The sequence below is a fragment of the Castor canadensis genome, chromosome 16, assembly GCF_047511655.1.
Source record: "Castor canadensis chromosome 16, mCasCan1.hap1v2, whole genome shotgun sequence".
Classification (NCBI taxonomy): Eukaryota; Metazoa; Chordata; class Mammalia; order Rodentia; family Castoridae; genus Castor; species Castor canadensis.
Genome location: NC_133401.1, coordinates 83499193 through 83513990, shown reverse-complemented (window position 1 = coordinate 83513990; position 14798 = coordinate 83499193). Strand labels below are relative to the sequence as shown.

The following is a 14798-nucleotide window of genomic DNA, read 5'->3' as shown; positions in this document are numbered from 1 at the left end:
GGCCGCCATGGACCATGGTGGGAGTGAGTTAGCTACACGGGGTTTATCTCTGAAAGCAGCTAAGGAAGTTCGCCCTAATTAATACACAGCTTTTCCCCTGGTTTCCACAGTGTTTCAGCGTAGCTCTAACCCCTGAGCGACACGCAGTGTTTTCCCAGACCAACTTCACCCCAGGCTGCACTGCCTTTCCAGAATTCTCCATTGGCCAGTGAGCTGAGACAGGAGAGGAATGTCAGATGTGCTCGTGTAGTGAGAGGCCAGGTGTAGCTCAGGGACGATTCGAAGACGGTGGCCCCAAAACAGAGTTTCAGCTTCCTGTGAAATTCTGGTGCACGCGTGGCTCCCTTTGGCACACCTGCCACTCAAGAGGCTGCATGGGGCCCGTGTCCCTGTCCCCCGGGTTCATCTCCCGGGGAAGACACCATTCCATGGCTTATCGCTTGAGGATTGGAGCCCAGACTCTTCTGAGCGCTTGTCAGGCGCTCCTGACTCCAGCCAGGTCCAAGGAGGCAAATCTGTAGCTGACTCGTGTCCTTCTGAGGGAGGCGGCCTGGCTCAGTGTACCTGGGAAGTGAGGGCCCCTTGTCCCCTCTCTCCTTGTCCTGTTCGCATTCTAGCCATGACAGCAGGGCACAGGAGGCCTGGGGTAAATCAGGCCAGCTCTGCCTCTCCCTCCCTTTCCTTCTCACTGCGGAAACCACCCTCACCCCAGCTGGGTGACCTGGAAGGCAGAGGGATTTGGACCTTGGCAGGGTCTCAGGGTGACAGCCAGCTTCCCAGGCATCCTGGAGGAGTTCTACAATGGGGTACATGTCTGATTTTCCCACTTCCCACTGGGTGAGGCTCGGCCCGGCCACAGTTTCCTTCCATGTTTAGCAAATGGTCTTATTTTCTCTTGATGGCACTGGGATTTGAACTCAGGGCCTCACACTTGCTAGGCAGTGCTCTACCTCTTGAGCCACTCCACCAGTCCCTCTGTTGCTTGTAATAGTGGAAAAAAAATCAGGTCTCTAATGTGTCTTCTAAACCCAACTAGCTGTGCTCCTGCCTCACCACTCCTTTTACCTGTTCTTGAACTAACCCTGCCCCTCTGCCACAGGCCCTTTGCATATCCCTGCCTCTGCCTCCCGAAGGCACTCTGCTCTCTATACTGCCTGGCTCCTGAAGTCTCAGACCTCAGCAGCTTCTGGGACATCCTCAGTCTAGGTCACGTGTCCAGAGATGTGTCTGTCACTTTATAAATCTACACACCTACCATTTTCACTCCTTTTTTTTTTTTTTTCCCCCTGAGACTGGGGTTTAAACTCAGGGCCTACACCTTGCACCATGCCACCAGACCTTTTCAGTGATGGGTTTTTTTGAAATAGGATCTCACCAACTATTTTCCCTGGGCTGACTTTGAACTGTGATCCTCCTGATCTCTGCCTTCTGAGTAGGATTCCAGGCGTGAGTCACCGGTGCCGGGCTAAATGTGCAGCCCAGGCTGGCTTTGAACTCGCGATCCTCCTGCCTTATCCTCTTTGCCTTGTTGATTATTGCATGTGCCACCAACACCGGCTTCACTTCCTGACGTAACTCTTTGCCTGTTGTTTCCTCTGCCCAGTTTTCACGAGGTGAGACCCCTGTTTGTATCTGCCCACCTTCCATGTCCCCAAAACTTAGCCCCACACCTGCCAGGTGGCCAGCTCCCAATAAAGTGCTGTCGACTGAAGGAGAGGTGAAGGCTCAGTGAAAACACTGAGCTTAGCCCTGTGGCTGGAACCGCGAGAGCACACTTTGTCTAGCTGCTGGTGATGATATCATTCCAGCCCCAGGCGTGGTGGGAAACAGAACTTCACCTAAGTGGAAAAGACCCATCACACCTGAGTTGCCCCAAATGTGGACGTTTTGGGGTAAGGTGATCCAGCCTGGGAGAAAACACGAGGGTACGCAGAGCCACACAGACACGTGCAGGCCTCCTGGGGCGGGGAGTGTGTCCTCTAAGACTCCTGCTGGGGCTGGAGGGTCCTCACCATTCCTGCACACCAAACCCGCACCCTCCTGCCCACCAGAGGGGCTGAGATAGCCATCCAGGGAGCAGAAGGCTTTAATAAAAAACTCCTGAGAGTTTTTTTTGGTGAGCACCCCCAATCCGAAAACCCCAAATCCGAAGCTTTTGAGCACAGTGTCATCATGCCTATGAGGCCACAAGTGGAAAATTCCACACCAGGAAACTTAGTTTCACGCACACAATTATTAAAACTACTCTATAAAATCACCTTCAGCCTCCGTGCCTAAGGTGGAGATGAAACAGTAATGAACTGCATGCTTAGAACTGGATCCCATTCCTGAGATCTCTCGTGACGTATTTGCAGATGCTCTGAAATCTGAAAAAGCCCCAAAGTGCAAACCCTTGTAGTCCCGAGCACCTGGGATACGGGATGCGGGGCGTGGCCCAGCATCTCTCTCCGTCAGCCCCTCTCCATCTTAAAGCATTTGCACAGAAGACCAATGTCCACAGGAGTTTTAGAGACTTTATTTATGTATAAACAATTTAAACACTTTGCCATAAATTATCTTTGCCCGCTCCTAGTCTCTGCTTAGCAGCAAATTAAAATTAATATAAAAACTCGATGAACAATTCATACATGTATATTACAAAAAAGTTCCTGTACCAAAGTTCTTATTAGACTTTTTTTTTTTTATTTTCAAGTTTTTAAAATTTTTTTTGTTTTTATTTATTTATTTTTCTCTCCTCGTGGTGACTGTCAGGTGATTGTCTCAGTTTCTGGACCAAACAAACACACTAGTAATTTTAAGTCTGAAACAGTGATTGTGCCTTGTGGCGAATGTATGTACAGGGCGATCGGAAGTGGTACCCGTTAGAGGTACACCTGTTAGAGTAACAATGCTGCACCTCTACCGCAACTGGACCCACGAACTACGGAATCTAAACAGACTACACCCTGTAACTGCGAATTACTGTCCACAATGGAATCTCCAAAGACAAAAAGTATGAGACTTATCTGTAGTGAGTATAGCCACCGTTTTGAATTAAAATTTTACACTCTGCGCTCAAATAAATTAGCTCAGGTCAGACTAACTGGAGACCCGAGAGGTAAGTGCTGGACGGTATTATTCTGTTTTGACTTTTGATATGAATTGTTTTTTTCTTGTGTTTTTCTTTTTCTTTAAAAAGTTCTTTCCAGTGCTCACTCCTCCACTTTGATGCCCCCCCCTCCCCAGGCGCTACACACACATCACCCCAAAGTTGTGTTTTAAATGCACCTGTGTTTGCTTAAAGGAAAAACGTCGGAGGTATTTCTCCAACGAGCAGTCTGAATCGTTGTCCTCAGCTGGTCTGGTGACATGGGCCCTCACGTGTGAATGAGTGAGGTATTAGGATATGAAGCCTTTTGGTCATCATTGCTTTGTTTTTCGGTCGGTGTGGTTTTTTTTTTTTGTTTGTTTGTTTTTGTTGTTGTTGTTTATTTGACTTTTGTGTTTTCTTCTTCTGTCCTTTTGGGTATTTTGCGTCTCTTTTTGCCTCGTTTCTGCCTCAGACCCAGAACAAGTGGGTCGTACGTTAAGGGGAACTTGGAACGTGGTTGTGTGTTTGTTCATTCATTTATCTGTTTCTTTTTTTTTTTTCCTCAAAATCTGCGGCCAGGCGGGCTCTAGGCTACTTCAGGATGAAGGACTTGACGCTTGCACGGTAGCATTGGAACTCAGAAAATGTGAGCTTTCCTGCCACTCGGCATCCTGAAGCAGTCCAGCCTCACAGCCCAGCCTCAGTGCCTGGTAGGCCTTTGTCTCCTTAGGAGAGGGGCCAGTTACTCCTGCTGAGCCATCCAGACAAGGGATGGCAGCAGACCATTTTGTTACCTCTTGCCCATCTCGTTCTGTCTTAAGAACTGGATGTTGCTGCTACTGTCTGCCAGCTCTGGGTACTGCTCCACGGGCAGCACGTAGTAACCCTCGTACCCTTGAACCCGGCCCGTGCTCAGCAGCTGCTGCCTCTCGCCCTCAGTCCACAGGCGGCTACCCTCTCTGCCGTCCCTGGCTTTGTGCTGCTCCTTGGCCCAGGCGGTGCCCAGGGCCCTCTGTCTCGCCTGGTCCAGGACGCGCGCCTTCTCTTCGTCCAGCGTGTCGGGGGTGAGGCCATAGCGGATGCTGAGCAGCAGGGTGGAGTACTGGAACTCGATGTTGGTGAACCTTCGAGTCCTGCCGTTCACCAGCAACGTGGGCTGCGACACGGTCACGTTCACCCCGCTCTCCAGCACCTTGCGGCCGATGGTGGTGCCCAGCGTGACCAGGTCGCTGTCGGCCGCGCCGATCTTCACGAAGTAGTGCGTGTCTTTGCCCTCGATGCTGTAATGCATCTTGTCCAGGTAGTACGCGTTGTTCAGCACGGAGGCCACCTTGCGGCTGTCCTCGCTGGCGATGCTGGACACGCCGGTGGTCACCCGCCCTTCTTTGATGGCAAACATGATACCTTTGCCGATGATGGGTGTGGTGGTGGCAAACCAGTGGCCTGCTTTCTCTCGGATGCTGGCATGAAGCTTTTTGGTGATGACCTGCCCTTCCAGAGCCATGAAGGCCTGATTGTGTCTCTCCGTCGTCTGCTGTATGCCTGTAATGAGCTGTGGACACAAGAAAACAGGCAAAGCTGACAAGGTCATCTGGGCAGCTCATTAGGAAAGATCCAGAAAGGAAAACGCTTGGAACTCCCCTGTGCCAATTAGTGCTGTGTGTGTACTAACACAAGCTAACACTGTCCTACCTTCCTGAGCTGGGGCAGGGTGGTTCCCAGGCTCTGATGGGGTGGCCTGTTGGTTCAAAACTGGGTCACTAAAAGACCGTGATGGAAGTCCCCTTCCTGGCCCTAGTCTGCACCCGGATACGCACTTACCGCGGCTCGCATTGTTGGAACAGAGCCATTTTGTCCTGGTGTGGCAGCTGCCCTGCACACTCTGGTCCCCAGGTGTCCTGACCTGAGGGGCAGGTGCCATTTTGAACAGCTATAACGCCCAGCCTGGTACCCTGCTTTTCTCTGTGGCCAATGTCCTGGGTGTTCATTACCTTCCTTGGGTTACAACCTTGCTACTCACAGAAAGACCAGTGGAAGAGGGTTCACAGGGGCGTGCCCTGATGTCAAAGGGGGATATGGGGCCAGAAGCCACGTGTTAGCAAGGCACTCTGGGAGATTTGTGCATGTGCTCCTACTTGACAAGCCAGGCTGGGAGACCCAGGTTCAAGGGGCAGAGGGAAACCCCAGGCTTTAGTCAGTTGCTTTGGATCCTAGCCCTGGGTCTGCAGAGGAATGAAAGCACTTTATTCCTGGCCTTGAGTTCTCTGCTCACAAATGACCACTCGTCTCAATTGGTGGTTGGGGGATGGGCTGGGGGTAATGGAAGAGCCTGTTTGGGAAGTAACAGCACTTAGAAAAATGAGAGAAATGATGGTTATTCATCCATGGCGTGGTCCCCGAGGGGCAGGACTGAGACAGTGCCGTTCACAATCACCCAGAGGCTCCCCCTTGACTCTCTCTTGGTCCACAATCTGGAAAGTTATTCAGAGCAGCTGGGACCTTCCAGCTGAGTGCTGGCCCTGCAGCCGGGGTTAGCAGAACATGGATGTCTACTCCTCCCACTTGATTGGTGTGGCCTAGGCCTCAGCTGCACCCAAATTGAAAGTGACCACCCTGGGTCATCATGGGAAGATCCAAGCACAGATTATGCTCTGATAACTCAATCTGCATATATTTGGGCCGTAAAGCACTGGAGTTTTATGCAGGGCATAAAAATGAGCTTTAATGGGCCAGAAACTGCAAACCACAGTTTACGACGTCCCATAAAAGCAGAAAGGGTTATGATCTTATAGGCACTGCAGATGGTGGGATGCAGCTAGATTTCTCCATGCCGGTGTTAATCAAGAAGTGACTCCAGGGTATATACTGAACAGATAATGGCATAACAATTAAGGTAATCGTCCAGGGTGGTAAGGGATGTGGACAGTGACAGAGCACAGTGCTGGAATTTGCTTCTCCAGGAAGTCCCAATGTCCTCCACACCTTTTCCTCTATGGGCGCCCTTGGCTCCGTGTGGTCCTGTTCACAGGACAACCTCTGGGAACCTTCACTTACCTGTCCATTCTCACTTGCTTGGCTTTCTGACAACTCATAGGGAGGAGGCACGAAATACATTTTGGCTCGTGGAAAGCCAGGGATGATGTTGCTAAGCTGAAATCCAAACATCACAAGCCAGCTTTTCACATCTATGGTGGAAACAAAACAAAGATCTCTGAAATCAGGAGGGGTGAAAAGCTTTGGTGCACTTTGGAAAGAGAACAAAACCAAGAGGACGGCTGGGTGGGCTCCAGCAGGAGGCAGGAGAGGGTGAGTGTCTCCCAGTCTGGCTCCAGAGCTATTTTACAAGGGTTCTAGGAAGTCTATGTCCTTCCCAGCTTGGCCAATTGGTGACTACCCTGTTGTGGTTAGGAGGGCCTCAATTCCCCTTGCTGTGTGACCTTGGGCAAGTCCCTGCCCCTGTCTAAGCCTCAGATTCTCAGGTAAGAACTGAGATAATAACTGTGTCCATCTCCCTGGTCATCGTGAGGACCAAAGGAAGAATCTATACAAAGGTCATATTGCAGTGTCTGGCACATGGGCCACTTGATCAATAAGATCTCCTGCATGTCACAGGAGTTTAAAGGACATGTGTTAGAAGCAGGGACACCATGAGCAACCAGAGAGCGAGTGATGACTGTGTCACTGTGCAGGACACACAGACCCGGGCTCTGCTCTGAGGCTGGCTCACCATGGAACTGGGTCAAGGGCTGGACATGGATGGGCTGCAGTTTCTGGTTTTTGAGATCCACTGCTCCAGGCCTCCTACTCCTCTCCGAGAGGCCAAGAGACAGCTGTGCATGATCAGAACGAGAGCCCTGGTGGGGACCAAGGTCCCTCGCATTGGGGCTTATTCCACCTGCCCCACAGGGCCTGTCCTCTGGGAATGGCCTGGTTCTCAGAGTAAGACCTTCCCTTCCCCCAGGCCTCCTGGACTCCTTCCTGTCACCAAGAGAGAACCTTGAGATATTTGCATCCTCACCAACACCATTGGCCTGGACTCCAGGACTAAACTCGTTATGCTCCTTGTCCCAGTTTATGACAGGGCATGTGTCATCCTGTGTTTGCCTCTCTTTCCTGTGCCATCTCCACCTCTCCTGAGATACTTCCACTGGACCCTTGGGGCTCACATCTGTCACTGAAAAGTCCTCACATCTTGAACCTTTTCTCCAAGGGTTCCTTTCCCTTCTTGCTCCAGCAGAAGCTCTCTCTCCCCCAAGAACACCGGCCTCCTGGCATATTCTCCTACAGCCGATGGACCTGGAGGTGCAGCTGTGGCTGACCCCTGGGTCACTTGTCTGAATTTCTCAAAGTTTCTGGCTTCTGTACCTCTGCCATTCTCTGACCCTGAAATCATCTTTTGTGATTCATTAGGCAAGTCATCAGTCCTGCAACATTCAGGCCTCTTAGTTCTTGAGCTCCTCTCCTTTTATGGTCTTCCCGCTCACTCTCACACTCGTGTGCTGGACCTTGTCATCATCACGGGTCATTTTGATTTTTCCATGTCACAGTTTCATGCATGCCACCCTTTGACTATGGCCCCAACTCTTTCTGGCTTATTCCTTCTTACAATCTGACACCCATGACCTTTTGGTGTCCCTGGCCCCCCAGAACCTCTCATCTACCCTAACTCCTTTACCCATCCTTCAACTTCCTGGTCCTCTCTTTCTCTCTTTTTTTCTTGGTGGTATTGGGGTTTGAACTCAGGGCTTTGAGCTTGTTAGACAGGTGCTCTATCACTGGAGTCATTGCAATGCTGGTTAAATCCAAGACTGCCTATTTCTTCTTGCATCTGTGCAGTTCAGTGTGGCTGGAGGAAAATCATCACCATGCAGCCAGGTGCCACTTAAAATTCTGGACCACAGCTGGGCATGGTGGTGTATCTCCGTAATCCCAGCACTAAGGAGCCTGCAGCACAGTATCAAGAGTTCCAGGCCAGCCTGGGCTACATAGTGAGACCGTGTTTCAAAATACCAAAAAACAAAAACAAAAAATTGTACCTTGAGCCTGCCTTCCTGCTGCTTGACAATCTATTCCATCCTGTCATTCTCCTGCCTTTCTGGGGGATTTCATGTCTTCTCATCTCGCCCCAGGCCTCCCATCTTTGTTTCTCTTTCTCCCACTAGCTGTGGCCTTGTTGCTCACTGTCCCGAGGAAACTGAGGCAGCCAGAGCAGAGCGTCCCTAACCTCCACACACTTGCCAACAGCACTGCGACTCCCAGTGTCTGTGCCCCTGTTCCATGACTTCCCCTCTTATGCTAGATGACTGAGCCATTTGCGGTGCACTGGGTTGCAGTCCTTCTGGCCAACTCAAGGTCATCATGCAATTCTCTCCCTCACTCATGTCACCTTTGTACTCCCTCAGCCCCGCCAGTACACACGTGTGCTGCTAAAAGCCATTCTGCTCCCGTCCGTCCTTCTTCCTTCAGCCACCACCATGTCACATTTCCCCTTTGCAAAACCTCTCCGGCCCACACTGCTCTAACTGGCTGGGCCTGTCCCTCTTCTTCCAGCATTCCTGAGCCAGGCTTTCGCTCCCACAGTCAAGGCCACGGGCAGCCTCCACGCTGTCAGGTCCCAAGGCTGAGCTGGTTCTCCTGTTGGACTCAGAGATGTCTGACAAGTGGCTTTCCGGATTACGCGTGCGCTGTCATTCCTTCTCCTGCTGTAGTAGCTGCTTCTTCCTCCCCTCAGTTCCTCCTCATCGCTCCACATCGGACACTCGGTCCACAAGCTCCTTCCTCACTCTGTCTACACTCGAAAACACGGTGACCTTGTCCACTCGGGGGCCAAAGGCTGCCTGCGTGCCGATGCCGACTCCAAAATTTACGTCTGTCCCTGGTCTCTGAACTTGCAGATCTATTTATATTTCAAGCTGAGCCCCCAGAACTGAGCTCTGACCTTCCCCCGCAAGCCCATCCGCACAGTCCTTTCCATGGATGAAGTGGTGACTCCATCCTCTAGCTTCTGTTCTTGATGTCTTCTTCCTCACTCCTCACATCAAATCCATCAGCAAATCCTTTCGATCTTTAAGTTAGGAGAAATTCATATGACATAAAACTCACCCCGTTTTTTTTTTTTTTTTTTTGGTAGCACTAGGGACTGAACAGGATCTTGTACTTCCTAAGGTCTTCTACCGCTTGAACCTTTTGCTTTAAGTTATTTTTTTTTCTTATGCCAACTTTGTTGCAGATGACCTTGGACCTTGATCCTCCTACCTCCACCTCCTGAGTAGCTGGGATTGTAGGCATGAACTACCAGGCCTGTAAAACTCACCAAGTGAAATCGCACACGCAAGGGACATTCCTGGGACGCTCACCATATGGTTCAACCACCATCACAATCTAACTCTGGAGCATTCCCTCACTCAGGAGCAATCCACACACACTAGCAGTCCTGCATTCCCCTGGCAAAGCCCCAACAACCACTAAACTGCTTTCTGCCTGTGGGTTTCCCTGTTCTGGGCATTTCAGCTTCTTTCACTTCCATGTGCTCCCCAAATTCATCAGGGCTATACTGTGTTGAAGCATGCAAGAGTGCTTTTGAATGGCTAAACTAGGTTGTATTGCATGGATACACCATATGTTGCTTTTCTGCCCCTCAGCTGATGGGCATTTGGGCTGCTTACACTTCCTTACTATGGAGACTAATGTTGCTGTGAACACACATGCACAAAGCTTTGTTTGGTGGTACTGGGGTTTGAACTCAGGGCCTTACACTTGCTAGGCAGGCACTTTACCACTTGAGCTACTCCACCAGCCTTTTTTTTTTTCTGATGGATTTTTTTGAGACAGGGTTTCAAGGAACTATTTCTCTGGGCTGGCTTTGAACCACAATCCTCCTGACCTCTGCATCCTGAGTAGCTAGGATTACAGGCGTGAGCCCCTGGCATCCAGCTCTTGAGTTACTGAGAGAGAACAGTTAGAAAAGGAGCAGGCCCGGCCCCACCCACTGCCTGTGCTCCATTTTGAGATGCGATCACGCCACACACGTGGTCCTGCCATTGCTGTCAGCCATGGTGTGAGGGAGCCCTGCAAGGACTGAGCTGATGTGGCCACCGTGCCTTTGGACTTACCAAGCTTTGAGCCAAAGGAACTTTCTCTCTTTACAAAGTTAGCCGCCTCCGGGATTTCACAATGGTGACTGAACGCTGACTGATACTCCTGCTTCTCTCGTTTCTTGAGTTACCAAGGTGAGGGCTTGCTGGCTTCTACTGTCATACCCTTCAGTTCACTTTAGAGACACACCCAGAATCCATATCCACCTCTTCCAGTCACCCTCTCCTGGGCCATCTGCTCTTGCTTGGCCTTCTGACCAGCCTCCCTGCCTCCATTCCTTGCACCACATCTATCAGCACAGCAGCCAGCATGAGCCTTCAGACACAGGGCAGACGAGGCTGTTCCTCTGCTCAGAACACTCCAGCAATGTGCCACTCTCTCAGTGGAAAAGCCAAAGTCCTTGTGACAGTCTGTAAGGACCAGAAGGCCCTCGTCCATCTCTGCCCTCATCTCCATTTTCCCCCATGCTCCCTGGGCTCCAGCCTCTACCTCTGCCTGGGCATGGCAGGTGCACACCCACCTTAGGGTCTGGGGGCCACAAGTCCCTAAAAGTATTTTCAGGCTCCTTCATTCTTCTGGCTCTTTCAAGTCAGGCTCGAATGTGGCCCCCTCACTGAAGCTAAGCCCAACTGCCGTGCTGAAAATCTGTCCCCGTGTCCCTACCTCCAGATCCTTCTCTCTGCTCACTCCTCCCCCTCATGGCAGCCGCATTCTCACTGCTGTGGCACTTGTGGTCTTGTTTATTTTCTGTTCACTCTCGGTTCCCCTCACTCAGCATGCAAGCTCTGTTTAGGTCAGGGTGTTTAGAACTTCCTTCACTCATTGATGTCTCTCTTACAAGGATGCCGGCATGAAGCCCATGCTCTGTAAGTATCCATAGAGTGAAGGAATGAACGAATGACACAGCTATCGTGCACGGTACAAGGGGACTGAGTGTCTGTCTGTGGCAGCCTGAGGACTGCTTCTGTCAGGACTCATGTATGGCCTGCCTGTCCTGGGACTGCTGGAGGATTTGATGTTGCCACTGCCACTGAACACAGGCACAGAGGAATGCCCTCAATCTCAGAGCGGGATTCACCCAGCTTCCTGGGGCCCAGGTCATTAGTTCCCCGAATGACCTGCCAACTACACACGTCAGGAGAGCACACGATTAGGACGCATTTAAGGGCTGGAGTGTGGCTCGGTGGCAGAGGGCTTGTCTCCCTTGCACAGCCCTGGGATCCACCCCCAGCGCTATGAACTCAAAACACTTGAGGCTTGAAACTGCCCCGAAAGTTTCAAGCAGAGAGAAGCCGGTGCTAACCCAGCAGTGACCACGTATTGACAGAGCACCTACTGGGTGCCTGGTACATGCCGGGTGCTGAGGTGTTTATGATTCCCATATCTGGTATCACCTGTACTATTACTTACTCCTTCGTTTTAAAACAAATAAAACTGCTTTTTGGCACTTAGGAAAAATTTAAAAAGCTAGTCGAGCATAGTGGTACATACTTGTAATCCCAGCACTCAGGAGGCTGAGGCAGGAGGATCTTGAGTTCCAGGCCAGCCTGGGTTATATAGCAAAAGCCTGTCTCCAAGTAAATAAGTAAATGCTATAAATGAGCAACCAAGACAGGAACTCTATCGCTCCCACAAATGTGAAGCCTGACTCACTTGTTACAAACAGAAAATAACAGTAAAATGAAAAGAAAGACAGGAGTTCGCAGACAGCGCCATTTTGGCCCGTGTTGTGAAGTCTGAGACCTGCTCTCTCTGTAGGAGTGTCAAGGAGGTGTTCGGTACACACCAGCACACTCAGAGGCTGTCTCTTCCTCCAGACTGGAAGAAGTCAGAGCATAGAGAAGGTGTGTCTTTGTACACCATGCAAAATCCTCTGGCTTTCACCAGGCACAGGTAGGGTGTGAGGGGAATTCCAGGAAGAGCAGAAGTCCTTGTCCCCAGAAGCCCCTCCCTCCATCTTCCTTTTCCTCCCTTTCTAGCTCCTCACCTCCCTGGTGAGGAGGACACAGAATATCAAGAATGCCCTGCCTTTGAGACCAGGAATTTTACTGACCACACTCATGGGTGGTAATAGCTAAAGTCCTCTGCCTTTTCTCCTCCTCACCATCTTGTTCTCTTCTTCCTCCTCTTCCTCCTTTTCTTCTTCCCTTCTGCCTGCTCCTCTTCCTCTTCTTCCTCTGTACATTCTTCCTCCTTCCCCTCTTCTCCCTTCCTCCTGTTCCTCTTCCCCTTCTTTCTCCTTTTCTTCTTCCTCCTCCTCCTGTTCCTTCTTCTCTTCTTCCTCTTCCTTTCCTCTCGTTCCTAGTCTCCTCTTCCTCCCTCTTGTCCTCTCCCTCCTCCCTCTTCCTTTTCTTCTAAAGTTTCTAACATGGCTTTGCCTCTGCAAATAAACCTGTTCTGAAACAGCTATTCAAGCCACGCATCCTTCATCCTGCAGAGCACCTTCTGGAACAGCACAGCCCTCCTCCCACTGGAGTGGCAGTGTGACCTGGTGACAGGCTCCCTAAACAGCTGTTGAGAGGCAGGAGCTGGGTGGCTCCTCCTCAGAGCTTCTGTTTTCCCTTGGCATGGGGCAGCACCCTTGCTACCCTCCACACCTCTGTCCACACAGAGGCTCAGGTGCTCAGTGCAAGTGGGAGAGGATAAGGTGAGAAGGGCTTTTGCCTTCACCTCCCTTAGACAAATGAAGCTTTACAAAATCCGCCTTCAGCTAAGGTGTGCCTGGGGTCTGTGCGTTCAGAGACCCCCTGGGAGCCATGATAGGAAGAGTACAATTCTGTGTATTGCTCGAATTTTATCTAGGTTTGCTGGTTTGCTAGAAACTCCATCAGAGCAGGTTGAATCTATTTTGAGGTGCGCCTGGAGCCCCTCCCCGTGTCCCCAGAATGAAGGTGTTGTCTTTGCTCTCTACTCACCTCTCTATGCCCCCACTCACGGCAGCACCTCCATGATAAGTGCATGGCTCACTCTTATTCATGATAGGCTGACTTATTTTTCACCACCCCACGAGGTAGTGCCATCATTACCAATTTTTTTTTATAGATTAAGAAGCTAAGACTCAGAAAGGTTAAAATCTACACCTGAGTCATACAGCAAGTGATGGCGGGGAGGAACGGTGTCACAAGAGGTGTTTGGGACCATGTGCGGTGGCTCACGCCTGTAATCTTAGCTACCTGGAGGCTGATACTGGGAGGACCGTGGTTTCAGATGAGCCTCTACCTGGAGGCTGATACTGGGAGGACCGTGGTTTCAGATGAGCCTGGACACAAAAGCTTGCAAGACCCCATCTGAACAGAAAAAAACCTGGGCAAGATGACACAGGCTTACATCATCCAGCCATGGTGGGAAGCGTAAATAGGAGGAGTGTGACCTGGGCAAACATCGAGACACTATCTCCAAAATAACCAAAGCAAAAAAGGACTGGTGGTGTGGCTGAAGTGCTAGCATGACCGCCTAGCAAGTGCAAAGCTCTGAGTTCAAATCCCAGTACTGCTCTCCCTACCAAAAAACCAAATGAGGTGCTCAGGTTGTCACATCAAAGGGAAGTGGCGGAGGACAGCGCAGGGGTCCACTGTGTCCAAGACAAGGAGTTTCCTGGATGCTCCCACTGCAGGCGCAGGGAGGCAGCCTGGTTCCAGTCTTTCCTTCACACTCTTGCCTCTGATATCTTTGCACATTACTGTCCTGTTAGAAATAACTGTTACACAGGGGGCTGCTGTGGAGCCGGGGAGGGGGCTGGCGACAACCTCTTGTCCTCTGCCACTGGTGGCCACACTGGGTTTCAGTGCAGGTGTCATGGAGTGCTGACCGCATTGGTCTTCTGTGCCTCTCTCCTCCGCACTAGTGTGCTTTGGAGGACACAAAACCTCCTTCAAGTCAGGATCTGCCACTTGCATTCCGAGGACTGTTTCCAAACAGCCAGGACGCTCTGGGTACTGGAGAGAGAGAAGGACTTTTCTCTGTGTTCCTCCCGACTACATCTTAATTACCTCTTCTGCTTAAATTGTGAGCAGCAAGTTCAACCACTCTGCTAGTCTCCTAAGTGGCAAATTAAGACTAATTTAGACGGGGTTTACAGATGAGCCAGCGTTCAAACAGCAGAGAAGGTTCTGGTATTCTCTGCTCGGATCCACTCTCTGAGGGTCATCTCACTGGGGACAGGTGGCAGCAGGTGTGGGCTGGCCTGGCCTGGCTCCCTTCTCTCCACTGCACACGCCAGCCCGTGCCTGCTGCTTCTCTGACACCACCCTTTATTTTACACTCCTAATGGCTTCTGGATTCAATTTGGTTGGACTTCGTTCAAATTGATTTGATTCCATGGAGTCTCTGTGAAGCCCTGGAATAAGCAGAGCCATCTTGCTATTCAGAACTCCCTGTTCGTTTCAATTTTTCTTTTTCCCAGGAAGCAGGGTCTGGAGGAGGTTTCCTGTGCCCTGTGGATGATTTTGTTGGGGCCTGGGTGGTGGCAGGTGTCTGCACTGCCCACCCTGTGGGCTTCTCTTTTTTTGCCTCTGGCTGATTCTGTCCTAGGGGTCCAGTGCCAAGCGAGGCTCTGTCTGGGAAGCACACTGGGTGTGAGGCAGGAGTCTCCCCCTGGCTAAGGCCGGGATGGTCTGCCTCCCCATTCACCCCA

At 51.0% G+C, this 14798-nt stretch overlaps 1 protein-coding gene across 23 annotated transcripts in view; it reads right to left on the bottom strand.

The window, feature by feature from the left end:
* Positions 1–2493: 2493 nt before the first annotated feature.
* The window catches only part of Tenm2 (teneurin transmembrane protein 2), a 1177215-nt gene continuing 1164910 nt past the window's right edge, over positions 2494–14798 (bottom strand). For all 23 annotated transcript variants that reach the window (XM_074057721.1, XM_074057728.1, XM_074057729.1 and 20 more), the window contains 2 exons: positions 6125–6255; positions 2494–4622 (listed from right to left, as the gene is read on the bottom strand). In XM_074057721.1, coding sequence (XP_073913822.1) covers positions 3861–4622; positions 6125–6255 — 893 coding nt within the window. In that variant the 3' untranslated portion in view covers positions 2494–3860. The remainder of the gene's footprint in view (positions 4623–6124; positions 6256–14798) is intronic.